Source organism: Podarcis cretensis (genome assembly GCF_951804945.1).
Source record: "Podarcis cretensis genome assembly, chromosome: 2".
Taxonomy (NCBI): Eukaryota; Metazoa; Chordata; class Lepidosauria; order Squamata; family Lacertidae; genus Podarcis; species Podarcis cretensis.
This window is the reverse complement of record NC_137171.1, coordinates 108,101,162-108,126,070: the sequence shown is the minus strand read 5'-3', so window position 1 is coordinate 108,126,070 and position 24,909 is coordinate 108,101,162. Positions and strand designations below refer to the sequence as shown.

At 47.3% G+C, this 24,909-nt stretch overlaps 1 protein-coding gene across 3 annotated transcripts in view; it reads left to right on the top strand.

The window, feature by feature from the left end:
- Positions 1-24,909, top strand: part of PLXNB1 (plexin B1) — a 155,613-nt gene that overhangs the window by 74,533 nt on the left and 56,171 nt on the right. For all 3 annotated transcript variants that reach the window (XM_079957669.1, XM_079957667.1, XM_079957668.1), the window contains exons 6-17: positions 502-630; positions 5,447-5,547; positions 8,723-8,855; positions 9,722-9,878; positions 10,799-10,907; positions 10,995-11,103; positions 11,768-12,631; positions 14,141-14,266; positions 19,526-19,648; positions 20,751-20,844; positions 21,635-21,801; positions 23,825-23,976. In XM_079957669.1, the coding sequence (XP_079813795.1) occupies positions 502-630; positions 5,447-5,547; positions 8,723-8,855; positions 9,722-9,878; positions 10,799-10,907; positions 10,995-11,103; positions 11,768-12,631; positions 14,141-14,266; positions 19,526-19,648; positions 20,751-20,844; positions 21,635-21,801; positions 23,825-23,976 (2,264 nt within the window). The remainder of the gene's footprint in view (positions 1-501; positions 631-5,446; positions 5,548-8,722; positions 8,856-9,721; positions 9,879-10,798; positions 10,908-10,994; positions 11,104-11,767; positions 12,632-14,140; positions 14,267-19,525; positions 19,649-20,750; positions 20,845-21,634; positions 21,802-23,824; positions 23,977-24,909) is intronic.

The window sequence follows — 24,909 nt, the reverse complement described above, 5'->3', positions numbered from 1 at the left end:
CTCCCTCATCCCAATACTTCATGGAGAAAATACTGTGCTTTGGGAGCTTGTGGTCTTTGCTTAGAAGTAAAAATGGCGTTTGGTCCTTGGTTTGGCTTGCAATGCAGAAAGGCCTTAAGAGACAGCAAAGGCACTCAGTTTGCCTGGTTTATTCTGGACGCATTAAATGAAGGTTTCTGCTCACTGAGCGCGATGAATAGATTTACCTATTACCTCAGGTTACAGATGCTTCAGGTTACAGACTCCACTAGCCCAGAAATAGTGCTTCAGGTTAAGAACTTTGCTTCAGGATGAGAAGTGAAATCGTGCTCCGGCGGCAGCGGGAGGCCCCATTAGCTAAAGTGGTGCTTCAGGTTAAGAACAGACCTCCAGAACGAATTAAGTTCTTAACCCGAGGTACCACTGTACTACTGAAAGAGTCTTAGGCTGGCAACAATGGCGTCCTGCTCTCCCTCCCCTTGAATTTGATACCTTTCCCCATTTTCATTTGCCGCCTTGCAGGTGTACTTGGGACCAATGGGAGACGCCAACCTGTACGCTTCTCTAGTGATCCAGCCGAACAGTGCCGTGAGTGGAGACCTCCTCTTCGACCTGCCCAAGAAGCACCTGTATGTCATGACTCAGTCTATGGTGAGAGCAAGTGAAAGTCCCTGCTGTGTATGGCTGCTGTCAGCCATTTTGGACAGGGCACAGAACACCTGGGGGGTGGGGGGTGGGATTTTGTTTGGCGATTTTCTCTTCCTGAGCCAAGAGGCGGACACATACACTTTTAAAATCCTCTAATTTTTCTGATGCTGAGAATGCCCTGCGGGAAAGGCGCTGCTGTTCTAGTTAGCCGCAGTGATCAAAGATATCTCTCCCCTCTGGGCCTTTCTCATGTGGCCTTGTAATAATAATAATAATATATTATTTGTATCCCGCCCATCTGGCTGGGTTTCCCCAGCCACTCTGGACGGCTTCCAACAAAGATTAAAAATACATTAAAATGTCACACATTAAAAACTTCCCTGAACAGGGCTGCCTTCAGATGTCTTCTAAATGTCAGGTAGTTGTTTATCTCTTTGACATCTGATGGGAGGGCGTTCAACAGGGTGGGCGCAACTACCGAGAAGGCCCTCTGCCTGGTTCCCTGTACCTTTGCTTCTCACAATGAGGGAACAGCAGGCCCTCGGCGCTGGACCTCAGCATCTGGGCAGAACAATGGGGTGGAGACTGGTTAGTCTGCTTGCCTCCTTCCACTCTGCCTGCCCTACAGCTGTGGGGGAGGCTGCGTGCAATCTGTTTTTTCTGCGCGGCGTCTTCGCACACCTCCATTTTGCACAGGCTGCACAATGTTACATAGGAGGAGCACAAGGCGCAGTGTTTCGCTGGTGTTAAAGGCACGGGGGGGGGGTATTACTTCAATCGCCGCGTTCCTCCTGTGTAACATTGCGCTGCCCGCACACAAATGGAGCCGCGCAAAGGCCCGCACGGCAAAAACGGACTGCCTACAGCCTCCCTCCCAGCTGTAGGGCGGGCAGAGTGGGAGGAGGCAAGCAGAATACGGAGGCCATGTGGGAAAGGCGAAAAGTGCTAAAAGAAATTTTTTAAAAAGCTTCACTGCTTCCCCCCCCAAAAGCACAACTCTGCCCCCCCCCCCAAAGCTCAGCGATTGCCGGTGAGGGAACAGCTGATAGGCAGCCTATTAGACGCCCACGGCTGTTGGCCTCTAGGCAATCCCCCCCCCCAAAAAAAAATTTCAACAAGTCAGGGCAATTTCCCCCCATTTTCAATGTACAGTCATACCTCGGGTTGAATGTGCTTCGGGTTGAGCGCGTTCGAGTTGCGCTCCGCGGCAACCCGGAAGTAACGGAGTGCGTTACTTCCGGGTTTCGCCGCTTGCGCATGCACAGACGTTCAAAATGACGGCATGCGCAGAAGCGGCAAAACGCGACCCGCGCATGCGCAGACGTGCCGTCGTGGCTTATGTTGCGTTCAGGATGCGAACTGGGCTCCAGAATGGATCCCGTTCGCATCTCGAGGTACCACTATATTATTCCTCCAACAAATGTATTCTTTCACCTGGAAACCTGATAATATAAACAAACAAACAAATAAATCAGTCAATCAATCAATCAGTCAATCTCCAAACGGATTCCTTGAGAGGCTGGGTAAAAAATTCAATGGTCAAAAAATGTATCCTGCCAAAATAATACAGTCATGTAGAACAACTTGGAATTGCTGAGATCCTCACGATACCGCAGTGGTTCTTGTTGGGCTTTCAAGCACATTTGATGGATTTCTCTCCCTGCGTCCCACAGAGAACAATTGGGGAGAGCCTTCTGACACTCTAAAAATGTTGTGACCTCCTTTGAACTCGCAGCGCAGAGGAGGATGAAAATCCATATCTATTTATAGATAACAAAAGCTCCGGCAGTCATGCTAATATCCCAGAGGGATCATGAACATCTAAAGGCTGTTGAGTAATGGAAGAGAAAGGCCTTCATTCATTCATTAACAGTTGTAAGATGGTTATGAGACTTGAGAAGGGGACCTGGTTCCTAAGCGTGCTTTCATTTAATTTATTTTACCTTGTTTGAGCCCTACCCTATTGTATCCTGAGGGTGCAAGGTCAGTAGCAATACTTAAGCCCAATCAGGCCCATAAGATGGGTGCGTTTTTATTTATTATTTTATTATTTATAAATAAATTGGATTTATATATACCGTCCTTCATCATACAATCTCAGGGTGACTCACAGAGCAGGGTGTAGGCCAGCCTTTCCCAACCTGCTGAGCATAGCTGTCAACTTAGATTTGAAAATAAGGGACCAGCAGCCTCGAAAATAAGGGATCAGCAGCCAAAATACGGGATTTTGCTATTGTAAAGAGTTACATACATTGGTAGGATTGACAGATGCTGTCAATCTGGCATGAGGCAGTTGTGGCGACGCCCTTCTGCGTCCCTCCCCTTCCCCTCCTCTTCCTCCTCCCTCAGGCTGCCTCCTCAGCCGCCGCTACCGCCTCCGGGCTCGCGGGTGGCGTGGGCGAGAGTCTCTCTCCCCCCCCCTCGGGCGGGGAAGGGCTGATGGAACTCCTTGTGCCAGGACGACGGCGCCAGCGCATGCTCTCTCTCACGGTGGAGAACCCCAAGCTGCTGCTTCCCTCCCGAGCCGGGCGAGCATGAAACCTGGGAAATTTAAGGGACATCATCAATAAGGGACAGCAGCGGGACACGGCGCTGGGATAAGGTAGTTTCCCGCCAAATAAGGGACGGTTGACAGCTATGCTGCTGAGTGCTCTCCAGATGTTTTGGACTACAACTCCCATCAGTACCAGGTTGGAGGAGGCTGGCGTAAGCAGCGACATTCCAAACATTGCATCCTGTAGCGCAGCGATAGGCAACGTGGTGCCCTCAGGATGTTGCCCGACTGTGACTCCCATCAGCCCCAGCCAGTGTGGGATGATAGGAGTTGAAGTCCGGCAACACCTAGAAGGCACCTCATTTGCGTGCAGGTGAGCACCACCAAATCAAAGCATCTCAGTTCCTTCCCTGCGTGTGTGTTTCACTCAACCGCATCTTTCCAATCATAAAAGTGCTTTGGATGAATAAGGACTTCCTGACAAAAAGCAGACAGCGCAGCGGGGAAAAAGAAAAACCCAGCAGATGGGAAGTGTCCATTAAGACAAAGAGGCTGGGCTGGCTGCTCTGCAGCCCAGGCTATCTTAAGCATCTCCCCCAGCCGCGTGTCATTTATCACTGTCTTATTCTTTATGCGCCTTCCACCAGGTTCCCGCTCACGTGACCGTGCCCTGTCCAAGTCGATTGGGAATTTCAAACCTTGAGAGGCTCCCTTGGCTGTTCCAAGCCAGAACTGCCCTCTCCCCTCCATCTCCAACCCTAGAGGCAGCATAATTATCCCTTCCGGGCTTGTCGTCTGTTAACTCCTTTGGTAATTTTGCCATCAGAGGCAGGCAGCCTTGGAGGGGCGTATGTTCCATATAATTAAAACCAGAAATGCAGTAAATGAAATTTCAGGTTATTTATTACTAATGAAACCTGAAATGCTGCTTCTGAGTTATTTTTAAAGCATCCAGTTCCAGAAATAGAAGTGTTGGCTACTTTTCCTTACCGCAGCAAAAAAAAAAAAATGTTTCGCAAAATGAAAGGGAAACAAAAAGTAATGTTCCAACATTGCTAAGAATGGTGTGGGTTTTTTTCTTTAATGGGATAAAGAAAAATAATGGGGTATCGTAATAATGACAAAATTAGCATACGGCATAAGATGGGAACAACCACCAGGTAAGTTCTTCGAATGTTGGGCTTTATTGGTTAAATTTCAGAACAATTTAAGTACCAAGACGCAATATGGCCCTATAGCATTTTTGCTTTTCTGTCATTCTAAAACATGGCGCACAGGAACCTTTCTAATATATTGTACTGGACAATGTTTTTAATGTAAGATGGCGACAAGCAGAGCTGCAATGTTTGGGGAGTGAAAAATAATTTTTAAAAACTGCTCCCCTGGAACACATGACGATTTATGGAAGGCTGCTTCTATTTCATGCTGTTAGCGCTGGAGTAATGTTCTGATTTTCTTTCCTTCAAAGAGTGTGGCTCTCTTCCTTGGTTCTTGATGTACTTTCTTGTACAGTGGTGCCTCGCAAGATGAAAAGAATCCGTTCCGTGAGTCTCTTCATCTTGCGGTTTTTTCGTCTTGCGAAGCAAGCCCATTAGCGGCTTAGCGGATTAGCGCTATTAGCGGCTTAGCGGATCAGCTGATAAGCGGCTTAGCGGATCAGCTGTTAAGCGGCTTAGCGGCTTAGCGGATCAGCTGATAAGCGGCTTAGTGGCTTAGAAAAAGGGGGGGAAGGGGGGAAAAACCGCAGGAACTCGCAAGACATTTTTGTCTTGCGAAGCAAGCCCATAGGAAATTCGTTTTGCGAAGCACCTCCAAAACGGAAAACCCTTTCGTCTAGCGGGTTTTCCGTCTTGCGAGGTGTTCGTCTTGCGGGGCACCACTGTATCTCAGTTTTATCTGGGAAAACAATGAGATGGAAACACGCAGCAGCTAAAAAGGTGTCATGATTCTTAACAGGGCAGTAGTGGTGGTGGTGGGGGTTTAGTGGTTGTGTACAAACTTCCAAATCCAAAGCCTTTTTGTATTTACACAAGGAAGGGGGGGCTGCCTTCCCTCTCCTTTGGGGGGGGGTTCCCCTTTTTTAAAAAATAGGGAAATCTGTATGCCAGTTTAAGAGCTCATGTACTTACCCTCTCCACCCACAAATCTGGGAGGGTTTGGGAAGCCTCCCTGACTCAGTCCCAACCTGTTGTCTTCTCTGCTATGGGAGTACCAACAGTGGGGAGGATGGACAGCCCCAGAGATTTACACAGCTGCAACAAAGAGGCAGACTTCCCGATCTGCGGATGCCAGTTGACAGGCCGCTCTGTGGCTCTGCCTTTTCAGGTGACCAAGATCCCCATATTTGAGTGTTCCCAGTACTCTGACTGCGAGTCGTGCTTGGCTCTGAGGGACCCTTATTGTGGCTGGTGCATCCTCCAAGGAAGGTAAGACCCGGTTTTAGAACGCAGTGGCCGCTTGCAGGCAAGATGCTTCCTGCGGCAGCAAGAGGGCTGGTGCGGTGGCAGAGGGGGAAGGCAATGGCTGATTTAGCTATTTTTATTATTATTATTATTATTATTATGGCAGAGGGGGAGGGCAATGGCTGATTTAGCTATTATTATTATTATTATGGAAGAGGGGGAGGGCAATGGCTGATTTAGCTATTATTATTATTATTATTATTATTATTATTATTATTACTACTACTACTACTACTAGTAGTAGTACTACTACCACCCATTTTCCTTAATAGGACTCAAGGCAGTTTACGGATAAAAATAAGAACTGCTGAAAAAATGGGGTGGGGTGTCATTATAAAACAAACATGGATAGAATTAAAACTATAGACATATATAATCCCAGGGTTGTGGGTTCAAGCCGCACATCGGGTTAAGATCCCTGCATTGCAGGGGCGTGGGCAAGATGACCCTTATGGAACCCTCCAACTCTACAATTCTATGATAAAATCGATGAAAACCTTGCAAGTAATTGCAATAAAAACAGTATGGCACCAGCCCTTTCATTAGAAGCAGTCTTTTCCTGGAAGACTGTTTCCCCCTGCAAATCATGTGTTCTCCACTCTTTCTACCGCTTTGCCTTTAAATTGTCCCAGTACTGTAATGTATATGAACGCAATCCGTTCTGGAAGTCCATTTGATTTCAGAAAACGTTCAAAAACCAAGGCACGGCTTCCGATTGGCTGCAGGAGCTTCTTGCACTCGATTGGAAACCGCGTTGGATGTTTGGCTTCCAAAAAACATGCACAAACCGGAACACTCACTTCCGGATTTGCGGCCAAAACATTTTGTTCGGGAGCCAAAATATTTGAGTCACAAGGCGTTCCAGAACCAAGGTACGAATGTGTACACACACAAACACACAAACACACGTATGTGTGTATGTTAACAGAGCTCTTTCACGTATGCAGTAATTTTGTGAGGAAATGCATTTTATTATGAGTTTTCAACATACAGTACAATACAATACAAGCAAACATATTTTTTTAAAAAATGTAACATTAGCAAATGTCTGGCCCAAGACAGGAGAGCACACGTGATTCCTATTCTGTTCTAGCCTCTGCCTCATTGAAACACAGTGCTATACTCAGGCCTTGCTGATGGGTTTCACACAGGCCTCTAGTTCAGCCTTTCTCAAGCTGTGGGTCCCCAGATGTTGTTGAACTACAACTCCCATCACCCCTAGCTAGCAAGGCAGAGCTCAGGGATGATGGGAGCTGTAGTCCAACAACATCTGGAAACCCACAGATTGAGAACCAGTGCTCTAGCTGGTCCTCATGAGAACAGGATACTGGACTAGATGGGCCTTTGACCTGACCCAACTGGGCTCTCTTACGTTCTCAATTCGAAACTGATCACTCCATCAAGAGTTGCTCGCAGTCACTAAAAGAGGGCTGCAACTTGCACAAATTCCAGGGAGAGACAAGCTTGTTTGGGGAGTTAAAAGTTTCCTTGTTTGCTTCAAACTGGCTAAACCTGCCTCCGAAACCCTAGTTTTTTACGCTTGGGGCGAAGGAGAGAGGAGTTGTTTCGGCTGGCCACAGGGGTTAAAAAGGAGGCAGGGAACACAATGACTTCTTCTGCAGGGAAGGAAGGGAATTATTTCCTGTCCCCTGGAGGAGGATCACAGCAGAAGCAGCCACCCTGGGGAGTGCAGGCCGGGGGCTCGGATTTCTGCCAGCTGGTGGCTGAGGCTGGGCCAACTGGCCAGGGGGCAGAGAGGGCACTGGAGGAGCAGAGATTGACACTTGGGATTGAACGAGATTTATTCTTTAATTTTTTTAAACACGTGCTAGTTGGGTGGATTATACCTTTCCGAGCCACAGGGCTGCATTTTGCCCGCTAACTTGGACAGAAAATTGCAAGAATGTCCACGCAAAGTGTGCAGTCACACTCACAGAGCAGTCATAGGTGTGCAGTTTATGGCGAAGGAACAACAAATGAATTATGTTGGGAGCTGTCTGCAAACACCTTAGGCCAGGGATGGGGAACCTGTGGCCCTCAAGATGCTGTTGGCCTACAGTTCCCATCAGCCCTGGCCACTGGACATGCTTGCTGGGGCTGATGGGAGTTGGAGTCCAACACCATCTGGAGAGCCACAGAGACTCCATCCAGGCTGTACTCAGAGGAGATTGGGGGGCTACCGGCCAGTTGGGAAGGGAGATAACTTCTGCGTGACTTGTTTTGGGACAGAAGAGCTTAGTGGGAGTGGTGGCAGTTGTAAGGTTTTACAATTGTCATGGACCATCCTTGCAACGCACGCACACAGTGTGCCACAGTTGAGGCCACCATCCATTTTGCAAGCAGTGCTTGTGGAACGACTCAGTGCCACAACATAACAGGGCATTGGCAGAACCACAGTTAAAGCAGCCAATAGCAAACCATGACATCACACCATGGTTTGTTATCAGGAGCCAAACCATAGCTTTTTTTGTTTTTAAAGAACATTTTAATTGAACAAAATGAAAAGGCCTGTTGTATAATTATAAAAGGTAATAATTATGTTTCCATATGCAGTCGTACCTTGGTTCTCGAACGTAATCTGTTCCAGAAGTCCATTCGATTTCCGAAACGTTCAAAAACCAAAGCGCAGCTTCCGATTGGCTCAGGAGCTTCCTGCACTCAAGCGGAAGCCGCGTTGGACATTCAGCTTCTGAAAAACGTTCGGAAACCGGAACACTTACTTTCAGCGTTCGGGAGCCAAAATGTACGAGTACGAAGGCGTTCAAGAACCAAGATACGATTGTATATTTATCTAACATTTAAGTAATCTTATCCAATAATAATAAAGGAACCAAACCATAGCTAGTCTGCTAGACTGGATTCAGACATTCAAGCAAGCTACGCCTAGGCCAGGCAAATTATGGCTTAGCATTATGTGGACGTCATTTGGATCATGCTCAGCAAATTCATAACAGCTGTGTGCTTTCTGGGCAGGGGGAACCTTGCCTGACATTCTGGAAGCATCCACTTTTGTGCCAGATAATCTTCTCAGTCTGTTTGCTTATGGACGAGCACTTGACTGGAGAGAAAAAAGGTCTTCTCTCCCTTTTAGGGCAGTCTAAAGTCTCCGTTCTGTTTTCCTGTATACGTATCTCTGCAGGTGCAGCCGTCGCTCTGAATGCTCCAGGTTTAAAGTGAGTGAGCAGTGGCTGTGGGGCTTTGAGTCCACCCAGCAATGTCTCTCCGTCCAGTCTCTGAGCCCAGCCAACATCAGCAGAGAAGAACAGAAAAACGTGAGCTATTACAATGAATAAAATGTCTCTCTCCGCCCTAGCCCCGCCGTGCCCCCATTTTTGAAGGCTGCGAAGTCATTTGTCAAGGGGGTTGGGGTTGGGAAGTTGTTTGTGCTTTTCACTGCTGCCACGTGTGCAATAGCTATTTAATAAATATTTTGAATAAACATTCACAAACTTTTTATTCATAATAATCAGCTAAATAGTTTGAGGATCTATACAACTGTGTAACATGCAGAAAACAGCATTTTTAGAGAAATCAAAGACTGGAACTGAGGGAAGTCGGGGGGTGGGGGTGGGTGGGTTCTGTGGGGAGAGGGAGGAAAATGGGGGGGGGAATAAGGATATGTTTCTGGATAATATGTTATGTTTTAATTTTGAATAAAAAAGTTATTTAAAAAAAATAGTCTGGGAGCCTATGTGGCTGGTGCACCGTAGCATCTTGTGTACAAGAGCATGTTCATCACATTCATTTATGTTGTTCCCCAGGCAAGCGCAGAATCTGGTGTCTGGGAGAACAATGCATTCCTTTTATTTTGTATTAAACAAAGTATGTCGTCCTCACAGTTCCAGAAGACGCGCCTTGGAAACAAAGCCTTTGGTGTTTGCGTGATACTTTAAGTTTGCATATTTTGAGGAGGATTTAAAATAATAATAATAATAATAATCTGCAGATAAAAAGAGTTAGTAGAAAAATGTTGCGAGCTCTCGAGGACCGGTACTACTCACCTACTTTTTCATGCCCTTGTTCTTTCCACCACACACACACACGCACCCCCCAATTCTCCTTCAGTTTCAGAAAGTGAGATAATGCTAATTAGAGGAGAGTCTTCCTTAGGACGGATGTCGGTTCTCTTGTTTGGCAGGTATTCCTCACTCTTTCGGATTTGCCAGCCCTGCGGGACGGAGAGTCCTACACGTGTTTCTTTGAAGAGTATGAGAGCCCAGCAGTGCCAATGGGGTCAGGCATCATGTGTCTTTCACCAGATCCCAGCCATGCGCCAGTTTTGAAAGCAGGGACAGGTGAGTGCCAGGATAGATAGATAGATAGATAGATAGATAGATGATAGATATAAAAGCCACAGTGTGTGCATGGTGTGAGTGTTTCATGCAGGGCAAGTCGGCCATTTCTCAGGGTCTGAAGCTGCCTGGAGTTGTTTATTGAATTTATATTCCTCCCCAAGGAGTCCAGGGTGACACACAGATGCACCGTTTAAAGCAAAGGCATAGCGAACATTCTAAAACAGATTAGAACATTGACACAACAGATTAAAACATTTGATTAAACACGGCATTTTTATAGGGGGAGTCCTTTGTGAAGCGATCCGAACCTTGGTGCTCTTATCAGTTTGTTGCTTTTTCAAATGTCTTTTCCCATCTGGCCACTTGTTGCTTCGTTAGTCTTTTCCCACTTTCTTTTCCCTTCATCCACGCCGGGAGAGAGACTGCTTTTCTCTTCCCAGCCGTCTCTCCCTCTCCGTTGACCCCAGTCGCTGCTCCCTTGCCAAGATCCCATGTGATCCCTGCCAAAAAATCTCATGAGCCTTGACCTCCCCCCCCCCCCCACTCCTCCTTCTCTGCCAATGCACTATTTTGCGACTGGAGTGCCTGCCGTAGCTTGAGTCGGGAATAAACACCCCCTGCGTCAGATGATGCTGAGAGACATTTGTTCCTGCAATCTGATCAATCACACGTCCTTATTTTAGTAAGACGTGCAGGTTTTTTTTCTTACGTAAAAAGAAGATCTGAAGAAAACTACAAAATTTATTCTTCAAGTGGAGGATTTGCAGAATGTGGCGTCCCTGCTTTAAAAAAAAAATCTGTTATCAACTAGAATCTTTGACTGTTCCATTAGACACACATTTCTCTCTCTTTTCCCATTATCTGAATAGGATGCTGCCGAACTGTGTTTTGAGGGATGCCTTTTTTCTTTCCATTTCCAGACCACGTAACCATTCAGCTGATGGTGCGCTTCAACGACGTCTTCATTACCTCAACGCCTTTCTCCTTCTACGACTGCAGGGCGGTGGCTCTTCTGAGGAAATCGGCACCGTGAGTCCCGCCTGTTTCCACATTATCGCAGCAGGCATCAGATTTGATGGGGCCTACTCAACCTTGTTCTTGTGTTGTCATTTTCAGGTGCCAGGGATGCGTGAGCAGCCACTGGGGATGCAATTGGTGCGTCCACCAGCACCTCTGTACGCATAAAGATGCCTGTGAAAAAGGAACCGTTATCTACAATGAGAGGGTGTGTGTCTTTCGTAGCTCTTGTCTGCTGATTGGTCTGCTGCTAGTTCCTGTCAGATATACGTCCCAGTAGCCAGAGGGCCATTTTGAAGCCCCTAGTATTCAGGGTACCAAGATAGTGGGCCTCTAGAACTTTCCGTGCTCTAGAAAATGTCCTGGGCAATTTGCGGTGCTTCTAGATGTTGCTGGACTACGACTTGAACCCACGACCTTGGGGTTAGGAGTCTCATGCTCTACTGACTGAGCTACAGGAGACTGTCCTTCTAGAAGCTCTTGCGTGATGGAGAAACCAGAGGAGCTTAGCAGCATAGGGATAACAAATAGATATGCAGTGGGGGAAGGACTGGGCTGTAGTACGGTGGTGGAGCATGTGCTTTTGTGTACAGAAGGCCCTAGGTTCAATTTTCAGCAGTTATAGAGACACTCTGGGGAGCCTCTGCCAGCTGGTGTAGGTAGAACAATGGTCTGACTCACCACAAGAGGCCTTCACTCAGACCAGGAAACTTGTGAGGCCTGTTGAGGAAAAGTTGAAAGGGATGCCTGCTTGGCAAGGAGCCACTTTGTTCTCTTCCCACCCACAAGAGTCCAAAAACGGCTTCCTCCTGTTGTTGTCTTCCTCTGGCCCTGACTGGCTGCCTCTTCTCTCCCCCTTTCCGCCCCTCCAGGCTCAAATACCAGCCTTCACCCCTTGGCCTTCTGCGGCCACCCCGGACGCAGCAGTGTCCCCCTCGTCTCCTCCGACCACGGCCACCAAACCCGCCATGGTCCCAGCCACACCTGCGGCCACCTCCACTCCCAGTCCCACCACCATACCTGCCGTCCCCCTCACCACCCCGCCGGCAACTCCTGCCACGACCCCTCTGCCGCCGGAAACCCCCAGCCCCACGCATGTGCCAGCTCCGACCACGGACGCCCTCACTTCGCTGGGGACGGACGCTCCGACGCTGCCTCCAACTGATGTGCCTGCTACGGCCAGCCCTACCTCAGAGGTCGTCTCCAGTGCCCAGCCGGAGACCGAGGGCCCTGTGACACACTCTACCTCTGAGCCGGTCCTTGGCCCCGAAGACTGGTCCACGTCCCCTCCTGCCACTGTGGCTGACGGCACCCTGTGGCCTCATGTGGAGGCCCAGACGCCTTCTCCCAATGCCGAAAACTCGACATCGGTTCCATCGGCTGCCCCTGAGGCCCTCACCTCTCCCGTCCCAACCTCCCTCGCCCCCAACCAGACAGGAAGCGCCCCCAACTCTTCGGCTGACTTGCATCCGGAAGATCTGGAGACGGAGCTCGCGACTTCTGAGGCGCCGCCTGCTACGGGCTTTCCCGACTGGCCTCCGGGGGACAGCTCTGAACTCGAGGACAGTGCGGAATGGGTGGATTCTCTGCCGCCCGAGAATGACACGTCCTCCTTCTCTGCCTCCATCCTCCTCTCGGGCGACGGGGACTCCTCAGAGAGCGACGTCTCTGATATCCCCAGAATCCTCAACCCGGGCCTGGACTACCAGTACGACGCGCCTGGGTTTCTCGACTTGGTGAGTCTTGAGAACCTCAGGCATGAGGACTAGGAACTTGAGAACAGGAACTTTGCGAGGCAGGGAGCAACCTTTTGTTGATGTTGAAGGGTGTGTTCCCCTGGAGGGTGTCATCTGCCATGGGCCCCATGCACAATGGTGGGCAGGCATGGTTGGAGGCAAAACCAAAGGAGCATGAAATTAGGCCAAGGGCTGCACATTGTCTTAGGGCCACAGGTTGCCCAATCCTGCCTTAAAAGTATGCTGTGTTCAAACTATTTTTATTGCAGCCTTCGCCAGCCTCTGGCCCCCCCCTGTTGGCTGATGGGAGCACTTGAAGGACCCCATGTTGGTGAAGGATTATTTAAGGCCCGACAGACACAACTGCAGTACACATCTGCAGTCTGCCATGGAAACATACCGTATTTTTCGCTCCATAAGACGCACCTGGCCATGAGACACACCTAGTTTTTAGAGGGGGAATGCAAGAAAAAAGGTATTCTTTAAAGGGAGCGCTGAGCAGAGCCTGTATGCATCCCAGGCTCTGCTTGGAACTTCCTTTCACGAGCCGCGTGGAGCGTGTGTGCGGCGCTTGCAAGCTTTTCCCTGAGGAGGGAGAAGGGCAGCCCGTCACTGCATTCGCACCATAAGACGCACACACATTTCCCCTTACTTTTTAGGAGGGAAAAAGTGTGTCTTATAGAGCGAAAAATACGGTGTTTTTGTGATGGCCTGGGATTCCGATTCAGAGGCTGAACCAGAGGAATCCCAGCCTGCACAGGGCAGGGCCTTGATCCTGAAGCGCCTGCACCTGTGCCAGATCCTCAGGAGCAGGCACCAGGTGATTCCACTCTGGCTCCAGAGGTGGTTGAGGAGTCAGTGCCTGCAGGTGAGTCTCCCCCTGGGCCCAGTAACCCTTCAGCCTCTCCTGAACTGCAGAGGCTCAGGGCAGAGAGGCGAAGGGAACTGGTTTCTCCCAGGAGGAGTGCTTGCCTTAAGGCCAAGAGAGGCGGGTCTCCTGGGGGCCGGGACCGCCCATGGCCTCAGAACAGATAAAGGCCAGTCGGCCCGGTCCCAGGTTGTGGGAGCAACATCGTTGTTGAGTACCTGTTCCTGCCCGGACCCAGACCTGACTCCCCAGTGCTCCTGTCCCCGCCCGGCTTCCTGCTTCGGACCTCGCCCCGCTCCTTGTGGACTGTTTCCAGGCTAGTGACCCAGGACCGGACTTTGACTACGCCAACAGTAACCTTTCCCCCAGGACCAGCACAGTTTTAATGGTTCCCTAATCCACAGCCTTTCCAGCATGGTTGAAAGAGTCAGCCTCCCATTTCACAGAGTCGTGGAACTGTAGAGTTGGAAGGGACCCAAAGAGTCATCTCATTCAAGCCCCTTCAATTTTCCAACGGTGCCGTAACATTTCTGACCCGCTGTCTTTCTTTTTCGGGCCAGAGGTTTTTTGGAGCAGCAGCAACAAAGCTGTGCGGGCAAATCTCTTCCTTACTACTTTCTGCCTTGCTTGTGTGCTTTCAGAATGAGGAGCTGAGCCAGGGACCGGAAGCCTGTCCCTGTGTGCGGGGCATTCAGGGGTCCTCGCTGATGCCCGTCAACGTGCAGAGAAAGATCACACTGATAGGGAGCAACTTCCACCTCTACCAGGTAAGCCTAGAGACTGAGCTCAGGCACTCGGGGGGGAGGGGGGAGGGGGGAGAGGCGGTGCTAAACCCTGCTTATGAAGATGCTTAGCAAAAGCTTTCAAAGGGAAGAATTGCTGCTTCGTTGCTTTTCTTATAACTATTGTGCTTTTTTCTTGTGTTTTTAATCTTGCGAACTGCCCTGAGATCTTTTGATGAAGGGTGGTATATAAATCCAATAAACATCATCAACATCATCATCATTATACCACTCTACCCACAGGTGGTATTATTTATATTATTATTATTATTATTATTATTATTGATAGGAAACAAAAACAATGTGTAACAGAAAAAGAAGCAGAAAATTGGTTTAAAAGTGTGTGAAAGAAAGAAATAGAAGTGGAAAGAAATTGCAATTGAGTAGATTGGAAGTTCAACACAAGGGTGGGGCGAGGGGTAAGGGATGGTGGTGGGAAAAAGAAGCATCTGTGGGATTAAGTGTGGGTATGTATGAACATTTTTAAGCATTGTATGAAATGTATGTTTGTATATTCGTAACATGTGTGTATTAATGCTGAATTATTTTAACAATAAAAAATAATTTATTTATATTTAAAAAAAAGGAAGCTGTGTTTCACCAAGTCTGACTGTTGGCCCAACTAGCTCAGTATTGCCAACACTGACTGGCAGCAGCTCTCTAGGGTTTCCGGCAGCGGACACACACCCAGGCTTACCTGGAGATGCCAGGAATTGAACTTGGGACCTCCTGTGTGCAAAATATTTATTTATTTATTTATTTTATATACCACCCTATACCCGGGGGTATATCCTCTGCCACTGATCTGTCCTTAAGAGCTGATCCAATGCTGGGGCCCTGATTTTTAACCCTTGGATCCAAGGTAGAGACGCAATGGCAGCAAATCTCTCCTGTTAAATGCAACTGTGAGCTGCGTGGAGGGATATTTGATACGTTCCGTCATCTAGAGAGACATAGCCCCGCCTACTTTTGGCTTTGGCCCCACCCACTCCTGGCATGCAGACCCCTCCCCCAAGAAATTATCCTCAGCAGTAATAAAAGGAACCCACCTGTGCCCTGAGCACCTGTGTGGATGAGCAGGAACAGCCCATCCCATTAAAAGATGCTAGAAGTGGGCCGAGGAGTTCGCAATCTGCGAATGCCTCTCTCCCAGAAGCTGCTTGCCTCTGCCATAGAACCATGCATAGAGACACTGACATGGGGGCGAAAGATTTATACGATCTGAAGAGAAACCAGAGTATGAAGAGATCCATAAGAAGGCCCTTAAAACATTAAAAGATTATTTCGAGATTAACAGGAAAACAGATGTGGAGAAAAAGAATAATTTGGGACGCAAGCAAAGCCGTGATGCGAGGTTTCCTAATTCAACAGAACTCTATAAAGAGGAAGCAACAAAATGAGAGGAAGGAAAAAATCTTAGAAAAAATAAAAGAAGGAGAGAAGAAATTGAGGTCCAAACCAAAGTCTCATGAGATTCTGAGAGAAATAAAGTTTTATCAGATGCAGTACATGGAGCTCATGAACCAACAAATAGAATGGAAGATAAAGCAAATGAGACAAAGAACCTTCGAATCAGCGGACAAGTGTGGGAAACTTCTGTCATGGCAATTGAAGAAAAGGCAGAAAATGAATACGGTAACCAGTTTAGAAATGGATGGGAAAATTATCCACAAACCTAATGAGATAAACAATTGCTTTCAAAGCTTTTTTAAGAAATTGTATGCACAAGGGCCAATTAATGAACAAGAAATAGAAGAATTCATCAGAAAATACGGCTTACCAAAAATTCCAGAACAAAGTAAAAGGACTCTAAATGAGGAAATAACAGAACAAGAAATAGAGGGTGCCATTCAAAATATGAAATTGGGAAAATCACCAGGACCAGATGGCCTGACGGCTAAATACTACAAGATGCTGAAAGAATGTTTAATACAACCATTGAAGGAAGTTTGCAATGAAATCCTGAAGGGGGAAAAGGCACCTGAATCGTGGAAAGAGGCTTTTATCTCACTTATACCGAAGACAGAAGCTGAGAAGAACCAGGTTAGAAACTACCGCCCTATATCTTTGCTTAATGTGGATTACAAAATTTTTGCAGACATTTTGGCAAAAAGATTGAAAAGAGTGTTGATAGAGGAGATTCATAAGGACCAAACAGGCTTTCTCCCAGGGAGATATATGTCAGACAATGTGAGGAACATTATAGACATTTTAGAATTGCTAGATGTTGACATTAACAGGAAAGCAGTCCTGATTTTTGTAGACGCGGAGAAAGCCTTTGACAATATCTGCTGGACTTTTATGAAAAAAAATCTCCAAGGGATGGGGGTAGGCCAAGGTTTTGAAAACGGTATAGGTGCAATATATTCTCAACAAAAGGCCAAGCTAATTGTAAACAATGTGGTTACAGAAGAAATACCCATAGAAAAAGGTACACGGCAGGGATGCCCAATATCCCCTTTGCTTTTTATATCAGTCCTGGAGGTTTTGTTAAACATGATTAGAAAGGACCAGTTGGTTAAAGGAGTTCAGGTCGGAGTTAGACATTACAAGTTAAGAGCATTTGCAGATGACCTAGTATTGACTTTGCAACAGCCAGACACTAGTACTAAAAGAGTATTAGAATTAATTGAAATATTTGGTCGAGTAGCAGGTTTTAAATTGAACAAACAAAAAACGAAAGTGTTGGAAAAAAATTTAACAATGGAAGAAAGAGAGAGTTTTCAGAATGAAACAGGCTTGGAGATAACAAAAAGGGTAAAATACCTGGGGTTAAACGTAACATCCAAGAATGTGAATTTATTTAAGGATAATTATGAAAAAACTTGGGCAGAGGTTAAGAAAGATCTGGAAATATGGTCAAGGTTGAAACTTTCCTTGTTAGGCCGAATTGCTACTATTAAGATGAATGTATTGCCTAGAATGCTGTTTTTATTTCAGACGTTACAGATTTTGGACAGGATGGATTGTTTCAAGAAGTGGCAGAAAGACATATCAAAATTTGTCTGGCAGGGCAAAAAGCCCAGAATTAAATTTAAGATTTTAACTGATGCAAAGGATAGAGGGGGGTTTGCCCTGCCGGACTTAAGACTTTACTATGAATCGGCAGCTTTCTGCTGGTTGAAACACTGGCTACTTCTTGAGAACACTGACATTTTGGACCTGGAAGGGTACGACAATAGTTTTGGTTGGCATGCATATTTATGGTATGACAAGGTAAAGGTGTACAAAAGTTTTAAAAACCATATTGTGAGGAAAGCATTGTATAACGTTTGGATTAGATATAAAGATCTGCTGGAAAGTAAAACCCCTAGGTGGGTGTCACCAATGGAAGCTAGGGAAGTAAAAAAGCTTAATATGGACTCTAAATGGCCAAAATATCATGAAATTTTAGAATATGATGGTGAAAGGGTGAAACTTCAGAGTTATGAGAAACTAAAGCCTAAGGTTCGAGATTGGTTGCATTATCATCAGATAAATGAGACATTTAAACAGGACAGAAAAATAGGATTTCAGAAAGAGAAGTCAAAATTAGAAACAGAACTGTTGGAACCCAATACTAAGAATTTATCAAAAATGTATAACTTGCTGTTGAAATGGAATACACAGGATGAAACGGTGAAATCAGCTATGATTAAATGGGCACAAGATATCGGTCATGATATTATGTTTGCTGACTGGGAACAGTTATGGACCACCGGTATTAAATTTACTGCATGTAATGCTTTAAAAGAAAATATTATGAAAATGATCTATCGGTGGTACATGACCCCAGTCAAGCTTGCAAAAATTTATCATTTGCCTAACAATAAGTGTTGGAAATGTAATGAGACTGAAGGCACTTTTTACCACCTTTGGTGGACCTGCCCAAAGATTAAAGCTTTCTGGGAAATGATCTATAATGAAATTAAGAAGGTCCTTAGGTGGACTTTTCCTAAGAAACCAGAGGCTTTTCTCTTGGGCATGGTTGGCCAATTGGTGTTAAAGAAGGATAGGATTTTCTTTATGTATGCCACCACAGCAGCAAGAATTCTACTGGCAAAGTATTGGAAGACGCAAGAACTACCTACTCTGGAAGAATGGCAAACAAAGGTGATTGACTTTATGGGACTGGCCGAGATGACGGGCAGAATCCGTGACCAGGGGAAAGAGACAGTGGAAGAGGACTGGAAGAAATTTAAAATATATCTCAAGAACAATTGTAAAATTGACGAATGTTAAGATGTCAGGGGGTAAGAGGTAAAGAAATTGCAGCAGTAATCAAAAAAAAACTAAAGGAACTTTTATGAAAGGGAATTAAGATAATGGACCTAAGGGTTGCTAAAGAATCACTAAACAAGAATGCAGGGATGGGGAGGTATGGGGAAGTCATAAGAAAGAAGGGTATGAAACGATCAGTTGGAAATTATGTTGTTTTGTGGTACTTTTGTTATCTGTTTGAAAAACGAATAAAAATTATTATAAAAAAAAAAAAGAGAGACACTGACATGGGGAATTGGCCATAGATGATGAAAGTGAACAGGGGTCACCCACAGTGTTGTATGGAGCTTAGCACCGCAGTGAGGGTTCGTAGTGTTATGTACTGAAGTTCTCACCCTGGGCCAGCAGGGGGATACTGTAGATAGTTATGCAAATGAAGGATCGAAAGTGACGTTCAGTGATTGGATAGTTTTAGAAAGTTGCTACAGTAACGTTGTAGGTAAAGGTAAAGGTACCCCTGCCCGTACGGGCCAGTCTTGACAGACTCTAGGGTTGTGCGCTCATCTCACTCTAGAGGCCGGGAGCCAGCGCTGTCCGTAGACACTTCCGGGTCACGTGGCTAGCGTGACGAAGCTGCTCTGGCGAACCGGCACCAGAGCAGCCCACGGAAATGTCGTTTACCTTCCCGCCAGTAAGCGGTCCCTATTTATCTACTTGCACCCGGGGGTGCTTTCGAACTGGTAGGTTGGCAGGCGCTGGGACCGAGCGACGGGAGCGCACCCCGCCGCGGGGATTCGAACCGCCGACCTTTCGATCGGCAAGTCCTAGGCGCTGAGGCTTTTACCCACAGCGCCACCCGCGTCCCTGCACAGTAACGTTGTACTGGAGCTCTATATAAGCAGGCTGGCTGAGCCCTTCAGCTCAGTTCTGTTCTGGCCTCTGAATAAACAAGAGCTGTTTGAAGAATCGCTGTGTTGTCTGATATGTTCACCCACAACTTAACATGTAGGATTCAGTCCCTGTGCTTCTTCCATCTTTTAAAAGGATAATCTATGGGAATATGAATGTGTGTTGGTTCTGGAAGGGAAGACCTTGAGCATGGAGGCGGATATAGAACAAGATGAAACCAACCCATCCCTTTGCTACATCACATGCCAGCTGCACCAGGTAAGGCCTTCACGGAAGAGGAGCCTGTGCTCGAGTTGCCGCGAGTGCTGACCTCAGAATCTAAATAAAGGGGAGTAGTTATCACCTCACCTACACACAAAAAACCAAGAATAAACCCCAAATACCTGCACCTCCCCTCCTCAGAAGGAGGATGGGGAATCCCCAACATAGAACTATACTACATCGCCACATAATCCCATACATTCTAGAAAACGAGATGAAGCAATGTATACACCTAGAAATATATATTAAAAAATTGTCCAGTAGACCTTAGAGACCAATTTATGTTTGTTCTTGGTATGAGCTTTTATGTGCATGTACACTTCTTCAGATACCATGCACATGAAAGTTCATACCAAGAACAAACTTAGTTGGTCTCTAAGGTGCTACTGGAATATATATATATATATATTATATATATATTTTATATTTTATATATATATATATATATATATATATATATATATATATATATATATATATATGAACTTGTACACCCAGAGATTCTTCATAAAAGACCATGAATGTTTAGGGACTGGGTGGAATGACCAATGGAGGAAGGATTTCTGGAGAGAGGAGGAGCCAATTCTCAGCGGGTCCCAGCCAGGCCGATGGAGTGGCCCATCCTCTCTCCCTTTGATGCAGCTGGTTGGGATATTAAAAAGAAATCAGCAGATCAGTCTAAAGTCACATTTTTAGAATCCCCAATTGAAACAGCAGTGGTAAAACTAGCAGGAAAGCAATTTTTAAAAAGCCCACCCAGAAAGTCATCCTCTGAAGGCCTGTTGAAATGATGATTTTATTAAACCCACCCAAAAGCAGGAAGAGGGACCACCAGACCTCTACAAGGAGGAGGCTCTTCATAACTGTACAAGGTCTCCCTCTGCCTGCTAATGCCGCAGCGTCTGGAGGTCTAGGAAAAATAATATTCTCTTATTAAAACCTTCTGAAGGCAAACTTACAATTTGCACAGCTGAACTATCCCCCCCTTCCCTTATTTTGCTAAGGCAATCCTGCACTGCATGGAGCTGGGCTGCGGTGACTCTCCCAGCTCTATGTAATGCCGATTTATTTATTTATTTGCCTTTGGTCTCTCTTTCAGTACAGCTACTCAGCCCCCCAGCTGGAGTTCAGTGCGGTGATTTTCGTGCAGCGGAAGAGGCGCCTGCGTGTGGACAGCGTCGATGATCTCCACGGTACAGGAAAAGGGGCACGGGGAGAATCGTGGGGGTTCTGGAGCTGGTAAAAGGGGGAGACAGGGAATCACTGCAGCTTTCAGTCAGTCTTCCCCAACCTGGTGCCCTCCAGATGTTTTGAGCTGCAGCTGCAATCATCTCCACCTTTTAGCACAGCAGCCGTGGCCGCGGCCAATGGGAGTTGCAGCCTAGTTGCAGATCCAGTTGTGTCGTGCTCCGCCGTTAGGCAAACTGGGGCGGCCGTCTCAGGTGGCAGAAAGCGCCCCCTAGTGGCACCCCTGTGTAGAAGCAGCGCCAGTATCTCATGCAGTCCTGCCCAAAATTGGCACCGGTGCCAGTGCTGCTTCTGCACCAGGGGCGGAGGCTACAAGGAGCGTGGAGAAGCTGTGCCGGCAGTGATAGGTACAGCAGCAGGAGTGGATGCTGGACAAGGTGAAGCAGGACATGTTTCCCCTGCCCTACAATGCAGGAATCGCAGCTAAAGGGTCCATGACAGATGGCCACCCAACCTCTGCTTAAAAACCTCCAAGGAAGGAGAGTCCACCACCTCCCAAGGGAGTCCGTTCCACTGTCGGAAGAGTCTTCCTGGTGTTTAGCCAGAATCTCTTGTCATTTGAATCCATTGAGTCCTACCTTCTGGGGCGAGCAAAGCAGGAGCGAAGGAATGTGATACCCCTATACCTGGGCTTCTTTTATGCCCCTTTGTCTACATAGCCTAATTTCTGCATCCAGAGGACTGTGCTAGCAGGGATTCACCTGTGCCTCTCTCCCTCTCTCTCATTCTCCGCAGTGACCCTGTACAATTGTTCTGTGGGGCACTTGGACTGCAGCCGCTGCCAGACGGCCGATGCCAAGTACGGCTGCGTGTGGTGCAGTGGGGAGCAGCCCAGCTGCCTGTTCCGTGACTCCTGCAAAGAAGATGTGGCGGACACATGCCCGGCTCCCCTGATTCACGCCGTGAGTAACAGTGCGGTGGGGCGGGAGCCAGGCGTTTGTCAGAGAAACCTGGGAGGGATCCAGGATGGTCCCAAGTGGCCCGACGAGGGTAGCCAAGGTTGCGATTGAAGTGGTGGGCGGCTACTTTCGACGTGGCGAATTTGATGTGCGGGAAAGCAGCTGGCTTTCTCCGCAGAGGGAGAATGGCATGAATCCCCACCCGTTTTGTGCAGCCTGGCATTTAGGAGCACAGGCGGCTGCCTCGTCTCAGCCAAACTCTGTCCCACCTAGGTGTTATGGACTGGCTGGATGCAGAGGAGAGGTGGGAGTCAACAGCTGGGGAAACCCCAAGAGAGGAAGGCTCAGAGCCAGGGGAATGGTGGTGTGACGATGATGAGTGGCCAGAGGGAGAAGAGGGAGCAGACTGGGAGGAGGAGGTGTCAGAAGCTGAAGGGGCGACAGGGTTTAGTGAGCAGGAAGAGGCTGTGGTAGAGAGCAGTTCAGGATCAGAGGCAGAAGCGGAGGCTGGGGAGGAGGAGGGCCAAGAGGCAGAGATGAGTCAGGCTGGTGAAGAAGCCAGGGTGTCCCTGCCTCCTGCTGTGACCAGCTCCCCTCCACCTGGTCTCCCAGAACCCACAGGGTTATGAAGAGAGTGGAGCAGAGACAGGCAAGGAACCAGAGTCTCAGATTGCTTGGGAAGGACCTGGGGGGGGAGGTGACTTAAGAGAGCTGTGGTCCTCGCAACTGCCTCATTGGGGCATGACGTAGTGGGAAGAGCTGCTGGGCTCACTAGACCTGAGGTGTTTAGTTTCTTTGAATAAGCCTCATTGACACCTTGAGAGTTATTGCTGACCTGCCTTATAGTGTCATGGGAATAGTGACTTTTGTGATTCCAGCCCTTCAGGTATCATGGAGTGAATGAGACAACATTGCAATGGCACTACACAGATTGGGAGGCATCGCTCTCACTTAGGGCTAACAAAGCTAATTATGTGTGATGGTGATACTTCCTTTCAGGGGGTGATCCCAGCCAATCAGGGATCACATGCCGAATGGAATTTCATCACAATAGCCAGTCAAATTTGGCTACTACCTGATTATGTCACAAGGCGCAAAGGATGCCAAGTTAGAATGGGGGCAGTGTTGGCTGAATTAGCAAGCACTTTCAAGTCTTGCCTCATTGGTCACCAAAAGAATTGCTGCTTTAGGAAGCTGCGGAAAAAATTCACAAAAGTTCACCCTCTTTTCAGCTCAGTCCAATGCACTGTTTTATGAAGGGCGGTGCTAACTCTTGGGTTCAGGAAGCTGAGTCCGGTGTACAAAGCGCATGTGCAAAATATAATTTATGAAGAGCAGCCTCATAAGTATTTTTATTTCATTTTTTGCCTGCAGAATGAATGTGGGGCAGGATAAGAGACCTGCTCATGTGGATTTATCACGAGAAGCATCTCTGAGACCCCGTAATCGGGGAATGGTTTCCCCAGCTCCCTGGTGTGTTTGAAGAGAGGAATCAATACCATTTAAATTTTAAAAGAAGGGCAATCTTTGCAGAGGAAGTAGGTCTTGGAAGATGAACTTCGGCAGAGGCTTAATGAATAGAGGGCAGAGTGGAGGTGAAGGCTCCGGAGAGCAGCGCAGAGACAAAACACGGCGAGCGTGGGAGAGGAAGATGAAAGGCAGAGACGCCTGTGTTGGAGATAAGCTCATGCCGATAGCAAGAGATGAGAAGAGTAATGTAGGGCACAGAAGTGGAGAATTTTAAGCATTAATGTTTGAGTCCTGAAAAGCTGGCAATAGAAATGTTAACATGTGAGCCTTCCTGTAGGCTGGCATCATTTCCCAAGGTCTTTTTCTTTGCCGCACCACCAAAAGAGGTTTAATTAGTGGGAATGTGGGGCAGGGCATTTTGGTTTGGAAGCTCCCTAGTTTTAAGATTCCCTTCCCTATGGAGGTTAATTTTTTTTTTTTAACCTGGCACCAGAAACATCTGCATTCTCCCTGGCTCTTAATTTGACATGGGTGTTTTTCACTCTGTCCTTCTCAGGTATATCCCTTAACTGGGCTGGTTGAAGGGGGTACCAGAATCACCATCACCGGCTCAAACCTTGGTCAGAAGCACCAAGACATTGCTGGGAGAGTCACCGTGGCCGGAATCCCCTGTGAGGTCGATGCTCTGGTGTATGAGATCTCCAGCAGGTAAATGGCTTTCCCAGGGGTTCACAGGAGGGAGCTGATACTTGGCTCTCCATCATGACCTAGGCAGCAACAGGTGGAAATTTCCATTCTCCCCCCCTCTTTGAAAAAAGATAGCGGTGCTTTGGGAAAGAAAATCCTCTCTCTTCAAGCCAGATCCTCCTAATTCCACTGCGTTGGCATCGAATGGTAGCTTTGGCACAAGCAGCTTCTTCCGAGGATCAGTCCCAGAGAGGAAAGGCAGGCTAAAAGACTGCAGGACAAGTGTTGGTTGGGAAGGAAACAGGAACTGACAGGTTCAAGGAAGTGTAAGATATATACCGTCAAAAAACCCCAAACCCCACCTTTGGAGAAGCTTTCGGGCAGCCTTCTAATGCCTTCTGGCCAATAAGGGGGCAGAACTACCAAATTACTCTCAGCACTCTTGGTTGGGTTGTTGTAAGATGCTTCGGGTTGCCTTGGGCAAGATAAAACGAGTAACAAATTCAATTATTATTATTAATAAGAGTAATAGTAGCGCTGCCTTGCGCCATGTTAATTGGGCAAGGTTGACACCCTGCGATTCACTCCCCATTGATTTGCCTGCCTCCTAATCTCCTGTTCCTGAAGTTGCATTTCAGAGAAAGAAATCTGCAAAAAAACCTTAGTGGAGAAGCCTTGATAGTTGACGCTGTTAGCTACCAAAGGGACAAAGAGGGAGGGAGGTTTAGCAGTGGTGCCCAAACTTTTCTCAAAGAGGGCCAGATTTGATGAAGCGGACATCCGTGAGGGCCGACCAAAGTTGTTCAGCTTTTTTTAAGATTTCCCTCCAAAGTTGTTCACCTTTTTTTAGGATTGAAGATGTTCAGCTTTTTTTTTTAGGGTTTAAGTTGATGAGCATTTTACAATTTTACCCCAATAAATAAAGTGGCGGGGGGCCAAATTAGGCCCCCCAAA